The sequence below is a fragment of the Felis catus genome, chromosome C1 (assembly GCF_018350175.1).
Source record: "Felis catus isolate Fca126 chromosome C1, F.catus_Fca126_mat1.0, whole genome shotgun sequence".
Taxonomy (NCBI): Eukaryota; Metazoa; Chordata; class Mammalia; order Carnivora; family Felidae; genus Felis; species Felis catus.
The window spans coordinates 92,898,445-92,919,751 of NC_058375.1; the positions used below are offsets into that span (position 1 = coordinate 92,898,445).

The 21,307-nt window shown below is 36.2% G+C and overlaps 1 protein-coding gene across 10 annotated transcripts in view; it reads right to left on the minus strand.

Annotated features, from left to right (window-relative positions):
* Positions 1-21,307, minus strand: part of WDR47 (WD repeat domain 47) — a 70,311-nt gene that overhangs the window by 39,481 nt on the left and 9,523 nt on the right. For 4 of the 10 annotated variants that reach the window (XM_019837550.3, XM_019837548.3, XM_019837549.3 and 1 more), the window contains exons 2-6: positions 15,706-15,753; positions 12,123-12,289; positions 9,834-9,917; positions 4,869-4,953; positions 1,617-2,419 (exon numbers count right to left, since the gene is read on the minus strand). In XM_019837550.3, the coding sequence (XP_019693109.1) occupies positions 1,617-2,419; positions 4,869-4,953; positions 9,834-9,917; positions 12,123-12,280 (1,130 nt within the window). In that variant the 5' untranslated portion in view covers positions 12,281-12,289; positions 15,706-15,753. Of the gene's footprint in view, positions 1-1,616; positions 2,420-3,874; positions 4,012-4,847; positions 4,954-9,833; positions 9,918-12,122; positions 12,290-15,705; positions 15,754-21,307 lie in introns of those variants that run through there. The other 6 variants (XM_019837545.3, XM_019837546.3, XM_019837551.3 and 3 more) reach the window with 3 other exon arrangements.

Here is a 21,307-nt window from a genome sequence, read left to right on the forward strand (position 1 = left end):
GGCTAAATGCATAAAGGGCATTAAGGAATCTACTCCTGAAATCATTGATGCACTATATGCTAATTTGGATGTAAATTAAAAAAAAAAAAATTAAGAAAAAAAGAAAGACAATCCCTTTGGTGAACAAGTCCAAACATTATACTGATGAAGAAGTTCCAATCATCTTACGTACCCAGAAGAATATCAACAGTTCTCCTCAGAAGAGTATCAACAGTCCCTTAGAATTGAAGCCCAACATACCAGACAATGAAAATTTTCTTTAAAGAGATTGGAAAGTCCAAGAAAAGGCTAAGATAGTCTCTACCAATGTTCAAGACTCTATTCCTTTGGGATTTAGATAATAGGATCCTTCGATATTAAGTTATACTCATCCATTTTCATTACTAGATATCATCTCTATCTTTCAAGTAGAGCAATAAGATGACTCTTAAGTCACCCTACGCTTGGGGTGCCTGGGTAGCTCAGTCAGTTAAGCATCCAACTCTTGATTTCAGCTTATGTCGTGATCTCGTGGTTTATGAGTTTGAGTCCCGTGTCAGGCTCTGTGTGCTGACAGTGCAGAGCCTGCTTTAGATTCTCTTTCTTCCTCTCTCTCTGCCTCTTCCCTACTCATAGTATCATACTTCATAGTATCAACTCTGAGTATAGGAAACCAGCCATATGTCCCAGTGGTTTTTCCTAGAAAGTGAGGGAAGAACTTTTCTAACTCTTGAAATAAAGAACCGCTAACCAGGAAATTATTATTTCATGCCAAGTTTGAAAGAAAAACTGAGTGCTGGCTCTAACCCTTATTTCCTTCATGTATATTAAGAGTTACTAGAGGGATGCCTGGGTGGCTCAGTCGGTTAAGCATCTGACTCAGGCTCAGGTCATATCTCATAGTTCGTGAGTTTGAGCCCTGCATCGGGCTCTGCACTGACACTGTGGAGCTTGCTTGGGATTCTTTCTCTCTCCCTCTCTCTCTGCCCCTTCCTATTTGCTCTCTCTCAAACTAAATAAATAAACTTAAAAAAAAAAAAAGAGTTACTAGAAAAAATAATCAGAGTGGAAATAATCAGAGATTTTTACACACACACATTCAATACTATTTACTATTCAGTACTATTCATATAGGAGAAAAAAGTGGAAATAATCTGCCATCCTATGATGAGGAATTAGGTAAAATTATGATACAGTCATACAGTGGAATACTGCATACATTATTAATCATTTATCCCAATAAATGTTTAAAAATACGAGAAAGTATTCAAGATCAAATTTTAAAAAGCAAATTATGTGAATATATATAGTACATTCCCAATCTTTGAAAATGTATTCATAGAAAAAAGACATCATCGAAGTGTGAGATTACATGGGGTTTTAATTCTCATATTTATACTCTCCTGTATTTTCCAAAATGTCTTCAATGCACATCCATTGCCTTAATAATAAGCAAAATAATAATACAGGATATAAAAATAAAGATTCTCATTGATAATTTTAATTATCAAAATTTATTTTAGAAATGCTTTATAAAGTTTAAGGACTAACTTTCAACTAAAGAGACTTGAACATTAAACACACACACACAACCTCACACTCTGAATAATTTCTAATTTTTATGAGGAAATACTTACCGTTCAGGGGATTCTTCATAAATACTGTGACATTCTGTATTCTCAAGCATGAGACTTCTACTGAGGTTTTGTACCCCTGGATAATGAAAGTTAGCAAAGGAGTGTGACATTGGAGACGTTTTGTTTCCAAGGTCTGAGATTCTCTTATCATGACTGGTTAGGCCACAAGTGAGGCCATCTAAAGCAGGATTCAGAGAGCGGGTCATATAGGCGTCAGCTGATTGAGGCCTTCTCATTGGAGACGATGGATAGGGAGAAAGTTTGCTGATAAGAGGAGTCAAAAGATCAGCGTATGCAGCTTTTGTAGGTTTCAGAAGTTTGTCAACATGAATATTAAGCATTTTCTGTTCAAAAGCACAAGAGAAGACAGAAGATGGGAGATTCTGAAGCCATGACAATAAACTCAGATCCAAGTCATCACAACCATTACCACATAAAAGGTCAATGCCAAGAAGTACTTCACTTTCTGTAATTTCTTCTCCAGTTGCTTTACTTTGACAAAATTCTACACAGCATTCATAAAGTAGGCCCTTCATTACAAGCTGAAATAAACGATTGTTACTTGCTTTAAACCCAGCCTCACTTAGCTTCCTATCAGCAGGGATGAATTCTGCAACCATGACACAAGCCTCTTCAAAACAGTGAACTCGTGCAGTGCTTGGATTCCAGTCCTTAAATTCAGCATGATTGGTCAGACGAGGCAAAGTCAAAAGCAAACAGAGCTTGCTGTAATCATCTTTAGAAGGACAGTACTCTTCTAGGGCATGCAAACATTGCACAGCTTCTTGCATGGTAAATTCCAGCTGTAAGAAAAATATAAGTGATCACTACAAAGAAAGATGCTGTGAGATATGAAAAGAGTATTTTAATCAAATACATTTAATCAAATGTTTTATAAAATATTTTATAAAATGTTTTAAAAAATATTTAATCAAATATTTTATAAGCTTTCATAAACTTTAATTGCAAAAGGATAAATTCTAGTGTCACAGAGTACTTATATAATTTGCAGGCTATGTAACAACTCTAAAGTCAGGAGCTAAAATGTTTTTTCACTATTAAAATAAAAATATGAAATAATTTGGTTACTTAGCAAATTAAACTCTTACTATAAGAATAGTGTTCAGGGCACCTGGGTGGCTCAGTCGGTTAAGCGTCCGACTTCAACTCAGGTAATGATCTCACAGTTTGTGGATTCGACCCTGTGTCCCCCAGGCCTGGAGCCTGCTTCAGATTCTGTGTCTCCCTTTCTCTCTCTCTGCCCTTCCCCCACTTGTGCTCCCTCTCTCTCTCTCTCAAAAATAAGTAAACATTAAAAAAAAGATATAAAAAAATAGTGTTCTAGGGATGCCTGGGTGCTGGGTGGCTCAGTCAGTTAAGCACATACTCTTGGTTTCAGCTCAGGTCATGATCTCACAGTTCGTGGGATGGAGCCCTGAGTCAGGCTCCGTGCGGTCAGCGGATTCTCTCTCTCTCTCTCTGCCCCTCTTCCACTAGCACTCTTTCTCTCTCAAAATAAATAAGTAAACATTTTTTTAAAATATTGTTCTAGTTCAGGCTTTGGACTATCATTCTCAAATGTATACTTTTTTAAGGTCAAGAATAATTGAGCACTCTACAAATGAAAACTGAAGCATGCCAATATTCAATGGTTTATGAAGCTTGCTATCACTCCAGCTTACCCAAAAAGCAAAAAAAGTCATTCTTAAACTTGCTGTAGGAGAAATTTGTGTGGGGAAAGAAAGCAAACTGGGGGGGGGGGGGGGGGGACTCTACAGTTTACAGTTCATTTGCTACAAAAATAGTATGTGGGGTGCCTGGGTGACTCAGTCAGTTAAATGTTTGACTCTTGATTTTAGCTTAGGTCATGATCTCATGGTCATGAGATTAAGTCCCACATTGGGCTCCATGACAGGTGTGGAGCCTGCTTAATATTCTCTCTCCGCCCCCATCCTTTGTCCCTCCCTGACTCATGCTCTCTCTCTCTCTCTCTCTCAAAGACAAAAGAAAACAAAACAAAACAAAAAACCTAGTATGAAGACAGAACAAAGAAAGCTTAGCTGAGAGAAAAATTACAGTAATTTGTGTACTGAATATTATCTTAAATCATAAGCTTTTAATGATGTAAGGAATCTCAGAGTTTATGGAATTCACCTTTCTTTAGCTTACATATGGGAAAAGTTAGGGAGCAGATTTAACTAAAGTAATTCAGTTGGTTAATGACAAAGACAAAGTAAAAATTAAGTCTTTTGACTTACAGTGTTCTTTTCAAATTTAAGCGTCACTGTGGGGGCGACTGGGTGACTCAGTGGGTTAAGCATCCGACTTCAGCTCAGGTCATGATCTAACAGCTGGAGTTTGAGCCCTGCATCAGGCTCTGTGCTGACAGCTCAGAGCGTGGAGCCTGTTTCAGATTTCTGTGTGTGTCTCTCTGTCCCCCCGCCCCCACTCATGTTCTGTCACTCTCTCTCAAAAATAAATAAACATTAATAAATTTCAAAAATTAATAAATAAAATAACCATTACTGTCTGGCAAACATTTCTCTTACTATATATGAAAGCTCTCATTGTAATATCTTTTGAGTTTATTTCAATGAACACTTACTTACTGGCACTTAATAAGTTTCCTTGGTTTGGGATATAACAATACTATAATTAAAACTTTAAAAATAACTCTCTAATCAAAAAAACCCTTAGTATCTTTAAATTTGAATTGTCATAAAGACACACATATTTTATCAAAAACCACCTGTGTTGTTGTACTGATCATTGGGGTATTGTATGTAAGCGATTAATCACTGGATTCTATACCTGAAACTAATATTACACTGTAAGTTAACTAACTGGAATTTAAATAAAAACTTGGAGGGAAAAAAAAAACACCTCTGGATCAATGTAAATACTGAAAAAACAAAACGAGGAAGTTAACATAATCCACTTCTGGAATAAAAAAAGAAGCAATGATGTAGAATCTTCAAATCAAACATCTACTGTAATCTAAATCACCTTAAACAGGAAAAGCACACACTCTCCAACCAGCCAGCCATTCATTTATCGTCTGTGTCTAAATCTTGGAACAAGTTCAAAAGCATTATAGATTGAAAGTACTCCAGCTGCAAAAGAGTAGATCTTCTTCCATCCCAGCTCATAAAAACTTTGAAAACTCATGATACTAATCTTTTGTTTTAGTAAATAAAATACTTATGACTGAAACAAGACTATAGCGCAAACCTTCAGGAATAAAAATCTTACATGCTGGGGCTCATCTTCTGCTGACATTGCATTATTAACACACAAGGCTTCTAAAAACTTCTGCTTCAGGATAATATAACGAAACCTGTGAAAAATAAAATACAAAACATTAAAATGATTAAAAAGCCGAGTTACGACAAAGTCAAAGATTAGAAATGAAACCCAGGTTCTTAGAGTAAAACAGACCAAGTTTGTCTTAAAGGGCTAATTTTCCTCTAAAAAAAGATTTTTAAGAAAAATTAATTTTCCAATGTCTCATAAATCAAATGCCCTTATAAGTTACTATAACCACCTTTGCTTTCAAAAAATTATTTTTTAAATGTTTATTTTTGAGAGAGCAAGTGTGCGTACACACACACACACACACACACACACACACACACACACACACACGTACACAGGCAAGCTGGGGAGGGGCGGAGAGAGAGGAGGACAGAGGATCCGAAGTGGAGTCTGTGCTGACAGCAGAGAACTCAAGGTGGGGCTTGAACTAACAAATCATGACCTGAGCAGAAGTTGGATGCATAATGAACTGAGCCACCCAGATGCCCCTGCTTTCAAAAAATTCTTAAAATTTGGGGCACTTGGAGCATCTGACTCTTGATTTCGGCCTAGGTCCTGATCTCGCAGTTCATGAGACTGAGTTCTATGTCAGGCTCCGCACTGACAGTGCGGAGACTGCTTGGGATTCTTTCTCTCCCTCTGCCCCTCCCCTGCTCTCTCTCTCTCAGAAATAAATAAACTTTTAAAAAATTCTTAAAATTCTTAAATTACTATTTTTTTTTAATTTTGTTTTAACATTTGTTCATTTTTTTGAGAGATGGAGACAGAGCATGAGTGGGGGAGAGGCAGAGAGAGAGGGAGACAGAATCTGGAGCAGGCTCCAGGCTCTGAGCTGTCAGCACAGAGCCCAATGTGGGACTCAAACCCACAGACTGCAAGATGACCTAAGCTGAAGCTTAACCAACTGAGTCACCCAGGCGCCCCAAAATTCTTAAAATTCTTAAAAGCTTATCACATTGGAGCCACAATTAAAATAATTTCAGTAAGTAAATACAATTTAGTACTTGAAGGATTTCTATTTCCAATATTAATTCTAACCAAAAGCCAAGTTTTATGAAAGATGAAAATTATAATCTAATATGAAATCAAAATCCTTTACATTCAAAATGTCTTGTTTTATTTTGTTTTGTTTTATTATTTTGCATTTTATTCAAAATATGTCCTTTTTTCTTTTCGAACATGAGAAAAGTCTAATAAAAATCAGGCTGAAAGAGTAGGAAGAAATGAACATTTCTGAAGTCTTAAAATAATCATAAACTTTAAAGCTTTTTAACAGAGATTTTTCAGGGAGAGGTCTACTTGAGTTGCCTAAGAATAAAAAATTCTGGATGCTTTAAGCACCTTAAAGAAAAATTATTTTTAAGGACTGAAAGAAAATGAAACTTTAGTCATTCTTTCAACCATTGTTACAGTAGCAAATGTATGTCCAATAAAGCAAAATACTTGCCTTCAAAAAGAGGGTCATCTAATAAGTTGTATGAAATATGTACACTGTTTCAGCAAAGTCTCAAAGGAATGTGAAAACAATTCTATCAGAAGGGGTGGAAAGTATAAGGCAAGTTTTATAAGAGCTGACTCTCAGAAGATGATCAGGTGTGTGCTGTATAAAGGCAGGAGATGGTGAAAGGAATACTATTCCAATAAATGAAGAATGTGCAAAAGCAAACAGGTATCAAATAGCACCAGTGGTATGAACAGATGATCAAAAAACAATATAAGGTTGTACTTCCATTGATGGTAGAGTCACTTGTTATCTGGCTAACCTTTCTACAGATAAAATGATAAACCGTAGATAAAATTTTAAAAGTAACTATTTGAAAGCAATGAAGAACAACAAAAAGCTGGTACAACTAGGGGCGCCTGGGTGGCACAGTCGGTTAAGCGTCCGACTTCAGCCAGGTCACGATCTCGCGGTCGGTGAGTTCCAGCCCCACGTCAGGATCTGGGCTGATGGCTCAGAGCCTGGAGCCTGTTTCCGATTCTGTGTCTCCCTCTCTCTCTGCCCCTCCCCCGTTCATGCTCTGTCTCTCTCTGTCCCAAAAATAAACGTTGAAAAAAAAAAAATTAAAAAAATTAAAAAAAAAAAAAAAGCTGGTACAACTAGACGGAAGTCAATCTTTGCCGGGGGTGGGGGGGAGGTTTGCGGGGGTGGGGGGCGGGGATTAAAAACCTTTGGAGTGAGATTCAAGGGTATAAGGTCTTCCAGCTGGGGGCACTCTCCAGTCAACACAATGTGAGCTAAAACTCAAGTAGAAAGCTACAGTTTCACTTTCTTAAAAAGTCAGCAAAAAGTTTGGTACTGCAAGAGTAGCTGAAAAGCAGGAGGACATCCAAACACAAAGGAAGCCATAATGAAAAATACACCAAAATCTACTGTACAAACTCAGATAAAATCTTTGGCTGTCCCTGAAACTGTGAAGATGCAAGGGAGACTCCAAGGAGCCCAGGGAAAGCAACAGATGGAAGGCTAATTAACTGACAAAGATCTCAGCTGGCATCCACTAAGTGGGAGTGTAACCAAGTTAACTACCTCATGAACAAAAGTCAACACTTTTCAAAGGCAGATAACAGAATCCAGAGCCTCAGCAATGAATCCACAATGTGCAGAATACACTAAAAAAATTTTTTTAATGTTTATTTATTATTTTTAAGAGAGAGACAGAGTGCGAGTGGGAACAGGGCAGAGAAAGAGGGAGACACAGCATCCAAAGCAGGCTCCAGGCTCCGAGCTGTCAGCACAAAGCCCAATGCAAGGCTCGAATTCATGAACTGTGAGATCATGACTTAAGCCGAAGTCAGACACTCAACCTACTGAACCACCCAGGTGCCCCATATTTTAAAAGTGACTAGATATGTTTAAAAAAATAAAAGGGCACCTGGGTGTCTCACTCAGTTGAGTGTCCAACTTCGGCTCAGGTCGTGATCTCAAAGTCTGTGAGTTCAAGCTCCGCGTCGGGCTCTGTGCTGACAGCTCAGAGCCTGGAGCCTGCTTCAGATTCTGTGTCTCCCTCACAATCCACACACAAAAATAGTTTTAAAAAAATGAATAGCACCTCAGTCCTGTGGGACTGAGTTATCTAATACTGCATAGAGTCCCAGAAGGAGAAGAGAAAAGGGCTAAAAAAAAATATTTGAAGAAGTAATGGCCAAAAACTTCCCAAATTTGATGAAAAATATAAACTTACAGATCCAAAAAGTACAGCAAACCCGAAGCAGGAAAAATACAAAGAAACCACACTTAAGCACATCATAATCAAACTGCTAAAAGCAAATGATAAAATCTTGTTGCCAGAGGCAGGAGTTGGAAGGGTAGGCAGATTGGGTAAAGTGGGTCCCAAGATATAAACTTCCAGTTATAAAGTAAGTCATGGAAACGTAATGTACAGCATGGTGTACATTATATAGTTAATAATACTGTTTTGCACATGTGAAAATTGCTAAGAGAGACCTTAAAATTTGTCATCACAAGGGGCGCCTGGGTGGCTCAGTCGGTCACGCGTCCGACTTCGGCTCAGGTCATGATCTCGTGGTCCGTGAGTTCGAGCCCCGCGTCGGGCTTTGTGCTGACAGCTCAGAGCCTGGAGCCTGTTTCAGATCCTCTGTCTCCCTCTTTCTCTGACCCTCCCCCGTTCATGCTCTGTCTCTCTCTGTCTCAAAAATAAAAATGTTTAAAAAAAATTAAAAAAACAAAAACTGTCATCACAAAAAAGTGTTTATAACTATGTATGGGGATGAACGTTAACTAGACTTACTGTGATCACAATTTTACAATATATACAAATATCCAATCCCTGTATTGTACATCTGAAACTAATATAATGTTATTTATATGTTAAATATACCTCAATAGTGGCGCCTGGGTGGTTCAGTCGGTTAAGTGTCTGAATTTGGCTCAGGTCATGATCTCGCAGTCTGTGAATTCAAGCCCCACATCCGGCTCTGAGCTGACAGCTCAGAGCCTGGAGCTTGCTTCAGATTCTGTGTCTCCCTCTCTCTCTCTGCCCCTCCCCCACTCATGCTCTGTCTCTCTCTCTCAAAAATAAATGAACATTGAAAAAAATATATATACAGGGGCACCTGGGTGGCTCTGTTGGTTAAGCGCCAACTTCAGCTCAGGGTATGATCTCACAGTTCATGAGTTTGTGCTATCAGCACAGAGCCTGGAGTCTGCTTTGGATCCTGTGTCTCCTCTCTCTGCCCCTCCCCCCACTCACGCACTGTCTCTCTCTCTCAAAAATAAAAAAAAAAAGAACATAAAAAAAATACACACACACACACACACACACACACACACACACACACATACACCTCAATTAAAAAAAAAAGATCTTGAAGGCAACTAAAAAAGAAAACAAAAACAACAACAACAACAACAACCACAACCATACAAGAGAATCCAGACACAAACACAGCTAAGTGTTCATCAGAAAATAATGGAGGCGAAGAGACAATAGAATGACATCTTTCAAATCTTCATATTATTGGGGCATATGGGTGGCTCACTTGCTTGAGCTCTGTTGGGACTCTTGTATCAGCTCAGGTTGTGATCTCTCAATTATGATATGGGAGCCTACTTGGGAGTCTCCTCTCCCTCTCTCGCTCTGCCCCTCCCCAGCTCATGCTCTCTTTCTCAAAATAAATAAATTATGAAGAAACAACTGTCTCAGATATGGCCCTTGTGACTTTTTGTATACACTGTCAAAAAAGGTAGGTTTATAAATCAGATTTTCAACCAACTGAAGTACATACAACTTGTCCTCTAGAAGTGCTCCAACTCAATGGTATTGAGTATACTATTTTCTAGGAAAGCTAACAGTCTTGTTTTTAAATTTTTGTTTATTATTTTGTTTTGCTATGCCTATATCAGTGATAAGACAATAAAAAATTTTGATTAAATCTTACCTTTTTTTGTCGAATTTTTCCATACATTCTAGAGGCTGTATAAACTGAAGAACTTCATCCCATTGACCATCAAGGATTAGCTGCCTATAGAAAGAAAAACACATGCATGTTATCAAATTTGGGTTATACTAATTAAAAGCAGAATAAATAAGAATGAATAAAAGCAGAATAAATGATAAGAATAAATGATAAGCAGAATAAATGAAGCATTAAAACTTCAGTCTAAAGTCTGTAATGAGGTTAACATCCTCAACCACTATACTAAAATAAATTTTTCACAACTTATTTGTAACAACATATCCTATATGAGAAGAATTTGTGAATCTGCATCCACTTCTCATTCTAATATATATGTGGGTTTTTTTTCACCTATATAAAAACACTGGGCTAAGTCTAAACGTTCCTTTATTTTCCTACTCATCTTACAGTTTTAAAGCTCTTCTGTATTATTTAGGGGCCAATGTATGGCTATATTTCAGACTCACCAAATCAGAGGTTCTTAATTGGGGGTGATTTTGTCCCCAAGACATCTGGCAATGTTTGGAGACATTTTGGTTGTCACAATTTGGGGGTGCTACTGACATCAACTGAGTATAGGTCAGAGATGTTGCTAAACATCCTACAATGCACAGGAAAACCCCCACAACCCCAAAGAACAAAGAATTATCTGGCCCAAAATGTTACTATTGCTGAGGTTGAGAAATCCTGCTCTCAACTGTGATTTCTACATCTTTCAGGCATATAACACTAAAATGTATACTCTGAGAATAAAAACGGCAAGGAATAAGATCAGGTTTCATTCCACTTTAGTGGTCTATGGGAATTTCCAAAAGTTATAAGGCATTCTTACTGCTGTTCTTCTTTTATAATAGCAATTTCCCTACTTCTGGATTTTTAGAACAATATAATTTAAAAAGGGATGGGCAGGAGGATCTAAATAAGATTGCCAACTTTTAAGCCTGCAAATAAGGAATATTAGTAAGAAGCAATCATAATATATCATAATCATTTTACAAAGAGGCATTTTAATATTTAAAAAGAAAGGGCAGAATTTCAAAGGTTAGTCCTTTAAGATGAATACATTTAATTTAATGAAAAACTTAACTATTCTACAATTCTTTGCATTTTACCTCAGACCAGTAAAACTTCATCAGAAACCCAGCTGATTCTTGGAGGGGGATATTTGAGAGCCACTGCTAAATTCCAGGAGTAGCAATGCTTGAAAGACAGGGCCGGAACGGCCTCAGTATTGGTTCCTGAGAATATTGACTAAGCTCCCCAGGGCTAAATGACATTCATAACACCAAATACAAGGAAGTTCAAGGAATTTAAATAAACTCTTAATACATTGAAGTTTTTTTTTTTAAGTTCCTTTTTCATGACTTAGGAATGCTTCATTTTTTAAAGCTTTCCAAGTCACAAAATGCCACATGTCCAAGAATCTGTACTCTTCATCAAGGATATTCAGTATCACATAAGCAGAGAGCGCATTTCTGTCTGGAAATCTGGGTTTTTCTTTTTCCATCTAATTCAAGTTAGGATATATTTAGCTTCCCATTTGGCAAATATGTTAATTCTCTTTTGCTCTGCAATTCCAAGAATCTTGTTCTAAGGAAATAATTCAAGATACAGAAAAAGCGCTATGTATAAAAGATGTTCAATAGAGCATTTATTTAAGATAAATTGGAAATAATTTGTTTAAAATTGGGGAACCACTAGGAAATCAATTAAATCAAAAAATTTTAAGTATAAATTTGTAATAACACAGAGAATCCTTATAATGTTAATGGATAAAGAAGGATACTAAGTTATCCTTCTAATAGAATGTAACAGAATTGCTTTTTTTTTTTTTTTTTAATATGCACAGAAAATCATCAGCATGTAGTGTGTCTGGGTGACGGGTATTTTTCTCTTTTCCTTTTCTATATTTTCTATAATGAATATATCTATATTCATTTCTATGGCCAAAAAGATGGTATTTCAGAATTTTTTTTTTATCCTTCTGGAGTCTCTTATTTTTTAAATCAAGAATTTTTCATGATGATGCCACAACCACAATGGAGTTGTGACTCTAGTTTTTTTAATGGACTTCTTGATCTTACTATTGAAAAGATTCTATAGAAAACATGACTTTGTAAATGTTCTATTATAAAAACAAACATTATTTTTACAAATTATATGGCCTTTTCACGATTATAAATATCCCACCTGAAATACACATATTATTTCATTAATACTTAACACTTCTTTGAAGGAGCTACAAACCTTATAAAACTAATGAAATCATACCTCAGAAAAAGCATATCATCTGAAAATAAGCCGTTTATGACTCCACTTTCCTTCTCGAGGGCTAACATGCTAATGTGAAGTTTCTTTGAATTCAAGAAGTCTAAAATTAGTTTAATAATTTCAACCTCTTTTACATTCACTGTTTCTTCAGCCGTCATGTTGATAGCCTAAATATTAAACAGAACAAAAACAAAAATTAGTCCTATTATTTTATTTCTAAGTGTTATTAACTGTCTGGAAACTATACATAATAGGTTTCTTGGAAATATTTACTATAGGTATTTTGAAATTAATTTAATATTTATCAAAACCAGTCATTCTTTAAGGTGGAATAAAGGTTATGGCTATAATTTTTTTAAGTCCTTATCTTTGAGAGATACACACTGTAATAATACAAATTAAATGATATAAAGTCTGTGACTTGTTTCAAAATAATACAAGAGGGGATTGGAAGAGGTAAAGATGAAACAAGAATAATGACTATTGAAGTGGGGTAATGGGTAAATGGAGGGAGATTCACTTATATTTGCTATGGTCTGAACATTTGTGTCCTCCCAAAATTAATCTGTTGAAATCCTAATCTTCATATTGACAGAATTAGGAGGTGGAGCCTTTGAGAGGTGATTAGATTTTGAAGGCTCTGTCCTTCACGGGATTAGTGTCCTTCAAGAGGCCCCAGAAAGACAGCTCAACCCTTCTACCTTGTAAGAATACATTGAGAAGTCACTAGTCTGCAACCAGAAAGAGAGTCCTCATCAGAACCTGATCATGTGAACATTCTGATCTTAGATTTCCAGCTTCCAAAGCTGTGAGCAATAAATTTCTGCTATTTATAAGCCACCCTGTCTATGGTATTCTGTTACAGCAACCCAAATGGACTGAGACAATATTATTCTATCTATTCTTACACATTTTTAAAATCTGTCATAAAAAAGAACATTTTAAAAGTCATTAATAACCATGTTTAGCCATGTCCTAAATACCTTGCCGTAGGCATACACTCATTCAATAAGCAGCTTTTTCTCTGTGACAGGCACTGTTATACTTAGGAGACACGGGCCTTGTCCTTAAGAAGCTTATAGTCTATAGCAACACAAACTATTATATCTTGTACTTTGGAGTCAAACAAAACAAGGCTGATTAAAAAGTACAACTTTAACTCATATCAACCTAAACATGAACAAAGATATTTCAATTCTCTACAATCTCTTCTAACTTTTACCTAAAAGTTTGCAGTGATACAATTGAGCACATAGGTTATGAATTCATAAAGATTTAGAACTAGGAGGAATTCTGAAGATCATTTCACAGATGAGATCACACAAGTTAAATGGCCTAAGCTGTTGGAATTTTCAAATGTTAAGGCTAACAGCAGTACAAAAGACTACCATGATAAAGGGACTAGCTGCAAAGACACATCATCACACATCATCAATGAAGCACACTATTGTAAGCACATCTTTCTCATAGGACCAACTAACTTTAACCAAGTTCACAGAAACAAACACACATATGTATGCAAACGTGTTAATTTTTTTCCAATTTGTTTATTATCTTGTCAATCTTTCTTTACAATGAGAAGTGTAAATGTCCAGCAGACTATAATGCTCATATCAGATGAGTAGATTTTCTCTTTTAGGTAGAGAAGGTGGCAGGGTAAACAAGGGACAGAACATGGGAAGATATCATATGACTCAAATATTTAATGACATCAAATTAAGCTAATCTCCTACATCCGGCTAATCTCCTACATCCATCACCACAATAAGGACATGCTTGCCTCAAGAAACAAACAGATCACCAATCTCTCTCTCAAAAGGGCAGCTGATCAGTCTGCGTGCTTTGGGTTTCTCTTTGCTCTCTTTTGAGCTGACCATCCTCCTGTTCACAGATTTTGTCCAAAAAAGGATACAGTAAAATTAGTGGTATTTCTGCTCACTAAATTTTATTTACATTTCAGAGGTGCCTAAGATTACTCCTAGAGCACAAGGGTTAGTGGTTTTAGCATTCCCCAAATCTTCATATAATTTTTACTAGCAAAAGAATGGCTTTTATTAATTTAATTATTAGAAAAAAAATTGCCCCCTCCATCTTTTAATTTTTTAGTGGGTACTTCACTTATATCACTATGTACCAACCATACAACTTGGTGCAGAGTTGAGATGCAATTTTCTATTGTTGTTGAATATACCCAATGATATCGAACATTTTATAGGCCTCAATTTATTTTACATTCAGCCTCAATATGGGAGAACTCTAGAGTTACTATGAATTTCACCTTATGGGGTGCCTGGGTAGCTTAGTCAGTTAAGCACCTGACTCTTGATTTTGGCTCAGGTCATGATCTCTCAGTTGGTGAGATTGAGCCCCACATCGGGCTCTGCGCTGACAGTGCGGAACCTGCTTGGGATTTTCTCTCTCCCTCTCTCTCTGCTCCTCCCCAAATTGTGCTCACGCGCACTCTCTCTCAAAATCAATAAATGAACATTAAAGAAATAAAATAAATCATAACTATAAGTTCAATGCCACCATCATTTCTGATTAACAAAGTCCAAGAGAAGAAATAAATTCTTACAAATACATATTTTTATACTGACTTTACATTTAAACTTTGAATAAATACAAAAAATGTATACTAATTAACGGAGAATTGTTCACGGTTTTTAAAAGACAAGCTTTAATTCTATACTGTGAAATTCCTAGCAGAAAAGTATACTATTTTAACCACTCAACCCAGAATTTTAATTCTTATAAGATTCACTGTTGCTAGATAGCATATATAACATAGGCACATGCTTAATGACTATATCTTCGTTACTCTTTTCTAACCACTCTGTGTTACTGAAACGTTTGTAGAGGCTCCCCAAATCCCAGCTATATAATTTAGAAATTAAATACATTATTATAAATATAACTTTTAAAGATAACACATAAAAACATAATTCACATTCTTAATCTCCTTAAGCTATTAATCACTACCAAGCAGAATTTTTCTCTAATTCAGAAGAGTAGAATTCAATAATAAATGTTTCATCCTCCCTTCTCAGGGAAGATATAAAACAGTAAGAGTTAACTAGCTTAGAAACAACTAAAATTATCTTTTAAATGAGATGTACAGTACATAAGTGTACAATAAAGTTTACTTGAATTAACTTAAGGTGCAAAAATCAATGAAGAAATGCCTCTTAAAAGGTACAGAGTAGGGGCGCCTGGGTGGTGCAGTCGGTTAAGCGTCCGACTTCAGCCAGGTCATGATCTCGCGGTCCGTGAGTTCGAGCCCCGCGTCAGGCTCTGGGCTGATGGCTCACAGCCTGGAGCCTGTTTCCGATTCTGTGTTTCCCTCTCTCTCTGCCCCTCCCCCGTTCATGCTCTGTCTCTCTCTGTCCCAAAAATAAATAAACGTTGAAAAAAAAAATTAAAAAAAAAAAAAAAGGTACAGAGTAGATGATTTTGCTTGCAACTATTCTAAAAATCATTCAAAAGGACAGAACTCTGGACCTTTAACCTATTTAAGCCAAAGTCAGCTCTGACAATACTGTAGGTTAGATATGACAGCGCATGGTGCATGTGAACAATTACTCACCAGGCAGAATTTATGTAGAGCCAACAATAAAGTGTATTCTGCTGAAAACTGAAAACAAAATGAAAAAAAAAATCAGAATGTTTCTGTATTTCCATAATAAATGACACACTTACCTATAAAAAAAAAATCACAAAAACATCTCTATGTATTTAAAAAAAAATAAGTTTTTACTTGGGGAGTCTAGGTGGCTCAGTTAAGTGTCCAACTCTTGGTTTGGGCTCAGGTCATGATCTCACAGTTTGTGAGTTTGAGCCCCACATCTGGCTCCATGCTACTGGTGCAGAGACTGCTTTGGATTCTCTCTTTCTGCCCCTCTCTTGTGTGCTCTCAAAATAAATAAATAAGCTTAAAAAAAAAAAAAGAACTTTTTACTTATATCCAATCCTGGACTAGGTGAGATAAAGAAATGTTTTCTTTAATAATAAGTATATCTGGACACCAGCAGGAAGGTAGTTAATATTTTAGTACTTAGATACAATTAATATCTACAGAAACTAAATTCCAGATGCTGTCTCTATACTCATGCTGATTCCTATCTTAGTCAAACAAGATTAGAAGACTATATTAAGGGGCAAGAAATAAAATTATTTTTAGAAATCTAATATTAAAGATAAAATGTTAACAAGAAAAAAAAAGAATGTCAACAGAAATATATTGACCTCTATGTATATTTCTATACATGGATATGGAAAAAGTTTTATGAAAAAAATATCAGTGGTAACTTTCTAATCAAATATAAATAGATAGGATTTAAATGTTCCTTTGCAATGAGGAACATTTGAAATGTTTCTTTACTCACTTGTAATACAGATTAGGAAGGAAGAAAAATGCACAAAACTAAGAATGACTCACAAGTACAAGATTGAGGGAATCAAGGTACAGTCATTATAAATTTTATAGTCAAGAAAAGAATGCTGAAGAAAAGTTCCATTAATCTCCAACTCCATCCCACACAATAAAAACTACCCTCTTTAATCTTCCAAGTATTACAGAGCATGTAACAATGAATTACATTGCCTTAAGATTCCTGTTTACAGACAAAAATACAGATAAGAAAATGAAGTACATGAACCCTTTTAATACCAAACTGTAACACCTTTTAATACCAAACTGTAACATAAAACTACTGCACCTTTTCCTTTAAAAAATAGAGCAATAAATTTAATAAAATAGCATTCTAAAAACTTACATTGCTGCCAGGTCAGTTAACTGTAAATGTCTGGTCCTTCAGAATTATAAATGTGATGTTGCAAGTCACTTAACCTCTATGGGCCTCAATTCTTCGTACATAGAAAAAGAGGGTTAGGGGCACCTGGGTGGCTCAACCAGTTAAGCATCCAGCTTCAGCTCAGGTCATGATCTCACAGCTCATGGGTTCAAGCTGCTCATCAGGCTCCACACTAACAGTGCAGAGCCTACTTGCAGTTCTCTCTCTCCCTCTCTCCCTGCCTCTCCCTCTCCCTCTCTCCCTGCCTCTCCCTCTCTCAAAATAAATAATCTTTAAAAATAGGGGCGCCTGGATGGCTCTGTCGGTTGAGTGTCCAACTTTGGCTCAGGTTGGTGAGTTTAAGTTGGTGAGAGCCAACTTTGGCTCTCGTGGTTGGTGAGTTCAAGCCTGGCATCGAGCTTGCTGCCTTCAGGGTAGGGCCCAATTCAGATGTTCTGTCCCCTTCTCTGTGTCCCTCCCCTACTCTCTCTCTCTCAAAAGTAAAACATTAAAAATTGTTTTAAAAATATAAAAAATATATTAAAAATAGAATAAGAGGGTTAGTTTGGGCAATTTCTAGGATTTCCCTTTAAGTTTTATAATATGCTTTAAGTCACATTTCAATATACTTCTTGTTATTGATATACATATATTCTTAGGGGGAAATATAAAGTCTTGAATAATTAGAAGTCTCTAACATATAAGGTCAGTTTAATAAAAAAGAAAATAGATTTGTTTTAAATCATATAAGCAAGCAAACAAAAGCCCTTCAAACTGCAAAGCTCTGTCATGTCTGTTAATCAACTAATGTTTATAACATGGATACAGCATGTGTCCCTTCTTATTGTTGACAGCTGTTCTTCTATTCATCAATTATTCTAATTTACTTTCTGGAACTGTGAATAATTTTGGCTTAAAGACCAAATTATCTTTAAGCAGGTGTTGCTTAATATAGCTATAAAAAGAAAAGAATTCAATTAACATAAACTATAGGTTGTGTATCTGCATAAAATATCTCTGGGGGAAAAAGACACAAAAAATTGATAAAAATGGTTCTTAAAGGGTCTTAAAGGAAAACTGGATAGTTAAAGAATAGAAATGGTAAGACTTTCCACTACATACCTTTTTATACCTTTTGAATTTTGTACTATGTACAAATATTACCTATTCAAAAAAATTTAAATAATAATATGAAGTATAAGTAAGAATTTCCAATTGCAAATTACTTGAAAATTCTAATTGCAAGTAAATGAAAGGTATTAGTAATAAAATGAACATAATATATTCATTAGGTATGTAAAGAAGTAATATTTCAGAATGATTTGTAAATTTTTTATAACACAAGACCTCTTCTCAGATCTGATTCAAATATTATTTCAATCTTTCTTTATGAGATTAAAGTATGTGTGTTCTTTCCATATTGAAACTCACAAAAATTTAAAAAACATATTTAATTGCTAAAGAACTAAAAATTTACAAGATAAGCAAAACTAGTTTTGACTCAGACTGTATAATTAAGTCTTGTAACCCAGAAAATGTAAAGGAAAAAATGGTCAAATCTGGTACTAAAAATGTAAACTGTAAACCTTCCATTTAATAGAAGTTGTCATAAACAAGAGACAAAGGACAAATCAGGAATAAACACAACACACATAAACGGTTAAATGGTTACCAATGAGAACAAATAGCATCTTCAAATCAATACCCCCCCCCCAAATTCCAGTTGAACAATGAGCAAAGACTACAGACACTTCACAGAACTACAAAAGAGACCAAAAATTTATGAAAAGATGTTCAACCTCACTAGTGATACTAAAACAAGACACCATTTATGGCCTACTAATTTTGGCCTACCTGATAATACCTAGTTTTGGCAAGAGTGTGGGTAAATGCCCTTTCACACATTGTGTTAAAAATGTAAATTGGGACAAACTTTTTGAAAGAGACTTTGACAGCATGAAATTCTTATCTATAAAAAAATGTTTTTAATGTTTATTTATTTTTGAGAGAGAGACAGAGCATGAGCAGGGGAGGGGCAGAGAAAGGGAGACACAGAATACAAAGCAGGCTCCAGGCTCCAAGCTGTCAGCACAGAGCCCAACGCGGGGGGCTCTCACGAACTGTGAGATCATGACCTAAACCAAAGTTGGACGTTTAACTGACTGAGCCACCCAGGCACCCCCTCTATAAAAATTTTAAATGTTTATACTCTTTGACTCACCAATTCTAATTCTACTTCTAGAAACTGATCCCAAAAAAGTACTTGCAAATACACACAAAGATACATATACAAAGATGTTCCTTGAAGATTTGCTTGTAATAGAGAAAAATGAGTAATGAACTGAGCTCTCATCATAGCAGTATTGTTAAATTATGGTAAATTCATAGTACAGAATACTAATGCATCCTCACAGTGCAAAGGCACATCACAGGATATAGCTATTAATAAACATGTTGAATGGATAAACATAAATGCATCCACTTATTTTTTTAATGCATCCACTTATTTTTATATTTTTATAAATATAAATGCATCCACTTATTTTTGATATCTGTCTAAATAAATAAAGGTCTGGAGGGATACATATCAAACTGGACAGAATGGTTACTTCTGAAGACAGGAATTGTAATGGATGCAGGGCACGAAACTAGGAAGAGAAAGGAGTTGAAGGGGGACCGTTTTACTCTTCATCATTTGTATTATCAGAATGGTTCACAACCAATATATATCCATGCATTACTTGTATATTTATACATACATTTCTTACATGAATACAATTTTTAACTCTAAAAAGAAAAAAACTATGAAAAATTACAGGATTAGATTCCAAAGGTTCTCTTCTATATCAAGATAGTAACTAGAATAGAATCCTAAAGATAGGATTAACTGCTATGTTTACAATGAAATAATTATTGGGTACTATTCTAAGATCTTTACTTACGTTGTTTAATTGATCCTTATAACAGTCTTATGAGATAGGCAATTTCATCCCCATTTAACAGATGAAGATATTGGGCTTTGTAAGTTTAAGAAATTAACCCAGGGGCGCCTGGGTGGCTTGGTCGGTTGGGTGTCTGACTCTGGCTCAGGTCATGTTCTCACAGTTCATGGTTTGAGCCCCGCATCCGGCTCTGTGCTGACAGCTGAGAGCCTGGAGCCTATTTCAGATTCTGTGTCTCCCTCTCTCTGGCCCTCCCCCACTAATGCTCTGTCTCACTCTCTCTCTCAAAAATAAATAAACAACAACAAAAAAGAAATTAACCCAGTATTTACATTAAGACTAAACATAAGGATGGAGCTAAAATGTATTATGCTAAGAGAAATAAGTCAATTGGAGAAACACAAATACCATCTGATTTTATTCATATATGGAATTTAAGAAACAAAACAGATGAACATATAGGGGTGGAGTGGGTAGAAAAGGGAACCAACCACAAGAGATGCTTAATGATAGAGAACAAACTGAGGGTTGATGGAGGTAGGTGGGTGGGAGATGGGCTGAACAGGTGATGGGTATTAAGGAGGGCACTTCTTGCGATGAGCATTAGGTGTTAAGTGATGAATCACTGAATTCTACTCCTGAAACCAATACTGCACTCTATGTTAACTAAATAAAATTTAAATTAAAAAAATAAAAATGCGGTTCCTGAGTGGCTCAATTGGTTAAGCATCTGGCTTCAGCTCAGTCATGGTCTCACCGTTCATGGGTTCGAGCCTCCCATCTGGCTCTGTGCCGACAGCTCAGAGCCTGGAGCCTGCTTCAGATTCTGTGCCTCCCACCCTTTCTGCCCCTCCCCAACTTGCACATGCACTCTCTCTCTCTCAAAAAATGAATAAACATTAAAAAATAATAATAATAGGGGTGCCTGGGTGGCTCAGTCGGTTAAGCATCAGACTTCAACTCAGGTCATGATCTCCCGGTTCACCAGTTCCAGCTTCATGTCGGGCTCTGTGCTGATGGCTCAGAGCCTGGAGCCTTCTTCGGAGTCTGTGTCTCCCTCTCCCCTGCTCATACTCTGCCTTTCTCTCTCTCTCTCTCTAAAATAAATAAAACATTAAAAATAATAATTTTAAAATAATAATAATAATTTAGAGGCACCTGGGTGGCTGGTTCAGTTGGTTAACTTGGTTTCTGCTCAGGTCATGATCTCGTGGTTCATGAGTTTGAACCCCGTGTCAGGCTCCAAGCTGGCACTAGGGACCCTTCTTGGGATTCTTCCTCTCCCCTCCCTGGCCCCTCCCCCACCACTCTCAAAATAAACAAACATGAAAAAAGATTTTTAATAAAAAAAAGATTAAACATATATTTCACCAGCAACTGAATACTTCTTTCAGAAGTACATCAGGACATACATCTTGATATCAGCATCCATGTCAATCAGGAAATCTTTAAA